We start from the raw sequence: 5,502 nt of genomic DNA, 5'->3' as shown, positions 1-5,502 counted from the left end.
GGGCGTTGGATCCCAGTAATGCAGAACTGGAGAGTTCAAGCGGCATCACTGGGAGGTTCCATCACCACAGGTGTCCCGTTGAGTGTTAGATCTAAGTTCAGAAGCGAATTTTGTGGTAATTAATTTGAAAACTTAACGTGCGTGCGTGTGAGATATTCGGAGATTAAGGCCAACAGTAAAAACTCTCCACCACATTCAATTTATTAAGCAATAATCTACATCTACAAATATCCTTATTACATTATCAGTGCAGATGCAGTTTCTTTCGTGCAGATGCCGACAAAAGGTGATTCAAGATACACACAAGGGTAGATAACTCAGAGGGTTTCATTTCAGAAGTACAATTCAGGATGCAATAGTTTGATATTATTATGGGCTTTTGCAGTCGCAGGGTTTTTTTGGCAGTGGCATACATGTTTTTGAGCAGTAATCGCAGTAGTAGTTTTTCTCACATACCAAAGCATGACAACTTGATACGTCAGAGAATGTGTCATTACAGCACTGGCCTTTACCTGTGGAGAAAAAGAAAGGATGGAATATAAACTGAAAAATTCTTAATTTGTTTTTCCAAATCGTATTAAATTGTATTGTTTCCTATAATAAATTTTGAGGCATAAGATATAAGAGTTAGATAGCATAAAGATAAAAGCAAAGACAGCAAACAATTTCGGAAAATTACCGGGGTTGTAAATCCCCGTCCCTTAGCAGAGTTCCTGGTAATTCGTTGTGCAAAGAAGCTTGTACTAATATAACTAAGATTTAAAGCCTTAAATATAGAATTAAGGTTACAATTAACAGCCATAATAATAGAAAATGCTTGTATCAAGTACTCCAAGACAAGTTTAAAGAATAAAGCAAAATTTACCGATACATCAGAGCCTACAAAGAAAAAGAAAGTTGTTTTTATCTTGTTCAGAGGTCGCTTATGTCCACAACGCTTTTAACTGGTGGATGAACTTTCTTTCACTTCACGCAGCAGCTTGGGTCCATCCACGTTTTTTGTAAGCTCTGATGTATCGGTAAATTTTGGTCCTTTCTTTGTAATGCTCAATCATTTAATTGAGTAGGGGTCCCGCAAAATAAAATAAATTACTTAAGGGTGCTCTTATTAAAAAAAAAGGTATCATCCGTCTGAATTTTTTCAAGGTGTTTAGAAATAGTTATGGTTACTAATAAACACATCAATCCATTCGCAGCATCTACTAGTAATGTTCTCTATGTAATAAACTGTCAGATTGTGCCACTGAGGTATGTCCAAAAGGCGTTGGAGAAAGTCATCAGGAAAGTGCTCCTGATTTTGACCTCCTTGGTGCTATGGTATACGCAAAAATCACGATGATAATGAGAGAAAAATACTTACCTACAGTCTTGTAGCAGAAGGGACAGCAGTGGGGAGGGCACCCTTCTCGATCAGCTTCCTGATATGTCCACCCTTCGGGGCAGTGTTTTTCTGATATATCACAACACATCTCAAGATCAGGACACTCGTGGTGAGCCTGGATGAAGCTGAATGCCACGACAGCAGCCAAAAATGCAGCGAATAAAACCTGTTCAATCAAATACAGAAAAACATCAGATCACACCGTTTTATTCAGCATTTACCAAATCACTAACAGCTTAAACCACTTCTATAAAGTTAGATACAACGAGATGGAAAGCCACAGATTCCCGTACAAAAGTGTGTCATAAAAAACACTATCACCTACCTTGGCCATTGGTAACGAGTGAAGTTGTTTTAGGAAAGAGTGAGGATCTTTGGTGTTCTTCGGGATCTTCGAAGTGAGTACTGATTGTGCAGTTAGAACCTTTATAGACAGCAGTGTCAGTGGGATGTCCTCCACAGAAGGGCACGTGCTGTTCATTGGTTGGATTTGCGGCGCGCGTGCTGTCATTTGAGATGCATGAGACGAAGTTCGCGATTTAATGGGGAGAGTGCAAAAATGGTCCACGAATGTTGTAATGTGAAAGTGGATTGATGCAATAACTAACGATCAGACATGTCATTCCATGCATTGTCATACAGGATGTTTTTTTGCTGAGAATAGATGGTGAGTAATGGGGAAGCAGATGTTTGTTTTGCGTAAACTCACATGCCAAGTTCTCTCTCTGATTTAGGTTGCCCTAAATCTATAGCATCCGTTCTCTGTTTCTGTACGTCTGCCAGATGATCAATGAAAATGAAACTTTTCATATTACTCCGTGTTTCCTTATAAAATATTACTCCGATATTGACCTCGTGCACAACACAGTTGGCCCCGAGTGCCAAGCGATAGTGTCCAAGCGATTTTTCCTAAGTGATATATAGTGCTCTTTCTAAGTGATTTCGTTATATTTTCTTTCCAGTGCTTTCCTCATCCTTATTTCTTTATAAGTGGTTCTGTACTTAACAGATCCTAAGTAAGAACCCAGAAAGGAAAATCACCTTTCTCTTCCTAGTATATTTATTAATTTTTGCACTAACAAACTAACCTCTCCAACCGCTTGGCCACTAGGTGGCACCGCTCCTGCCTCCACGTGGCGGGGCTGGAAGTCTGGGAGAAGAAATCCACTCTCCCAGGGCTAAAAGGAGCAACGATGGACAAAAATAAACAGTCCTCGTGTGGATCTTATGATTCAGAATTGGACAAACATAATCCAGATCATGACGACACAAATGTATCCCATGCTAAGAGACAAAAAAAAGAAGGAATGGATAAGACCACACCACTCTTTCTAATACTACACTCCTCCACAGACCAACCATTGAGTAAGCTGTCCCCATTTTTGATACAGAAATGTCTCGAAAATGTGGCTGGCCCTCCAAAAATGGTTCGGCGATTAAGATCCGGAGATTTATTGATCGAAATGACCGAACATAGACATGCTGAGAGGCTATTGAAAATATCTACTTTCGGTGGAATCCCCACGAAGGTTACCCCACATGCCACCTTAAACTCCTCTAAAGGGGTAATATCAGAGTGGGATCTATTAAACGTATCAGAGGATGAACTTGTGCATGAACTAAGAGATCAAAACGTGGTACAAGCCAAAAGAATTGTTATTAAAAGAGATGGAGAACCTGCTCCCACACGGACGGTGATTCTAACATTCGAAACACCAAATCTACCTACTTATATTAAAGCTGGTTATCTTCGATGCCAAGTAAGACCATACATTCCAAATCCAGTCCGGTGCTTTAAGTGCCAAAAATTTGGTCATTCCCAAGCTGTCTGCAGAAGTGTAGCCACTTGTGCTAATTGCGGATCAAAAGAGCATACACACACAAACTGTAACACTGAAGTGCAAATTTGTCCTAACTGCCATGGTAACCACTCTGCCTTCTCTAAGGAATGCCCTCAATGGAAAAGAGAAAAGAATATTCAAAAATATAAGATTGAGCAGAAAGTATCCTACCAAGAAGCTAAAAAACATTTTTCAGTACCTGCTAAGTCACCTACATATGCTTCAGTTACCCAACGGCTACGCTCAGTAGAAACTCAGACAGACTGCTCAGTCCCTCCAAATATCTCAATATCTGGTTGGGCTAAATCGCTCCTCTCCTCATCAAAGGAAAAACCTATTCCTAAATATGCTACTCGAGAAGCAAATACTCCTGTAACAATACCTCCGGATAAGAAGCCTAATGAGAAACCAAATGAACGAGCCAAGACCCCTGAAAGATTGGTTTGGTTTGGTTTTGGTTTTATTGGCGCATTAGCTACTAGGGCTATAATGCGCCAAGACCATGTCATTAATAAAAATTTAAACTTTCAGTGACCTAACTAGTTAGGTCACCATGTCAAAATAAATAATTACAAAAGTATAAAAGATAAATCAATGGAAAAGAACAATAAAATGTAAATTTTATATGGCAGTAAAAATGTTTATTGATTTTAAAAAGCTAAAAACAGCAGACACATGGTCATTGTCAGATAAAATCTGACTGAGTGTATAAGGCTCAGCCAGATGACTAAAAACGGTAAAGTATAAATCACGTTCGTGTCTAAAACGTGGACATACGGTTAAAATGTGATGAATAGATAAAATGGTGTCGCATTGCTCGCACATAGGACAGTCATCTGCCCTCAGCAGAAAAGAATGTGTAAGATGACTGTGTCCGATGCGGAGACGAGCTAGAACAACTTCCTCCTTACGGTTCCTGCGCAGACTAGACTGCCACGGTTCAATTACAGGCTTTATACAATATAATTTATTCGCAGTCTGTCTATTCCACGAGTCCTGCCATTGGGAATGTATGTTTTGATGTATTATTTGCCTGTAGTCTGTATAAGGGACTAACAGGCAACGGTTATTATTGGGAATTGCTGATTTGGCTGCGGCGTCAGCCAAATCATTTCCCCTAATCCCAATGTGGCTGGGAATCCAGCAGAAGCGGATGTCATATTCACGATCATGGAGAACGTGAATCTTCTGCTGAATGCTAGACAGAACTGGATGGGGATTATACCTCACAGATATTACAGCCTGTAACATGCTAAGAGAGTCGGAATATAAAATGAACCGTTGGTATTGGCATTTACTAATATAATCCAAGGCTAACTCTACAGCGTGCAGCTCTGCAGTAAATATGCTGCATTCAGAGGGAATCTGCTCTGAGATAGTGCTGTCTGTGAAGACAGCAGCAGATCCCACATATGATTCTGACTTCGAACCGTCTGTGTAGACTGGCGCGAAGTCGGAATATTCAGTTCGGTGTGCTGAATGGAGCTGCAGGTAGACGCATGATGGAGTGTCCGACTTTCCCCAGTTTCTAAGCGACAAGTCGCATGCCGGGACACGAGCATGCCAGGGTGGAAAGGGTTGCTTGGATGTTTGGGCAACCTTGTCTACCTTGATATTGAGTTCGTTGAGTAGCTCTTGGACACGAATACCAAAAGGACGATTGGCAGTCTTACGGGTGTTGTACAAGTTTTCCCATCGTGGCTCAAAAACAAAGGGCCACGTAGGATGGTCTGGCAGGGATTTCAGTTTTAAAGCGTACTTTAAAGACAACTGCTTACGTCGAAACGATAACGGTGGTTCGTTTGCTTCGACGTATAAACTCTGGACAGGAGATGTTCGAAATGCTCCAGTAGCAATACGTATAGCCTGATGATGGATAGGATCCAGCCATCGAAGTACACTGTCTCTGGCTGAAGAATATACTTGGGACCCATAATCTAATTTGGATCGCACAAGTGCACGGTAAAGCCGTAAAAGGGTGCATCGGTCTGCACCCCAGGATAAGGAGGACAGCGAGCGGAGCATATTAAGGGCTCTTGTGCACTTTGTGCGGAGTTGGCGAATGTGATCCAAAAAGGTCAATTTTTTATCGAATATGAGTCCCAAGAATTTTGTGTTCGCTGCTACTGGAATAGCATTTTGTCCGAGCCTTAATTCAGGTTCAGGATGAAGATTACGCTTGCGACAAAAGTGTACGCAAACGGTCTTCTCCGGCGAGAACCTGAAGCCATTAGTAAGTGCCCAGGAATTCAGACTATTGATGGCTTTCTGCAGTTGTCT

The 5,502-nt window shown here is 41.1% G+C and overlaps 1 protein-coding gene across 1 annotated transcript; it reads right to left on the bottom strand.

The window, feature by feature from the left end:
• Nucleotides 1–369: 369 nt before the first annotated feature.
• LOC150090955 (uncharacterized) lies at nt 370–1,759 on the bottom strand. The gene is made up of 3 exons (XM_090380846.1): nt 1,707–1,759; nt 1,361–1,547; nt 370–512 (listed from the first exon to the last, which is right to left on the bottom strand). The coding sequence occupies exons 1-3, from the start codon at nt 1,713–1,715 to the stop codon at nt 370–372; spliced, it is 339 nt and encodes a 112-aa protein (XP_090236972.1). The 5' UTR covers nt 1,716–1,759.
• Between the last annotated feature and the right edge of the window lie 3,743 nt (nt 1,760–5,502).

This window comes from Mastigoproctus giganteus, chromosome 1 (assembly GCF_048544385.1).
Source record: "Mastigoproctus giganteus isolate SK-2022 chromosome 1, ASM4854438v1, whole genome shotgun sequence".
In the NCBI taxonomy this organism is placed as follows: Eukaryota; Metazoa; Arthropoda; class Arachnida; order Uropygi; family Thelyphonidae; genus Mastigoproctus; species Mastigoproctus giganteus.
Note: the sequence above shows the minus strand (reverse complement) of the source record. Positions and strands in the feature narration are given on the sequence as shown.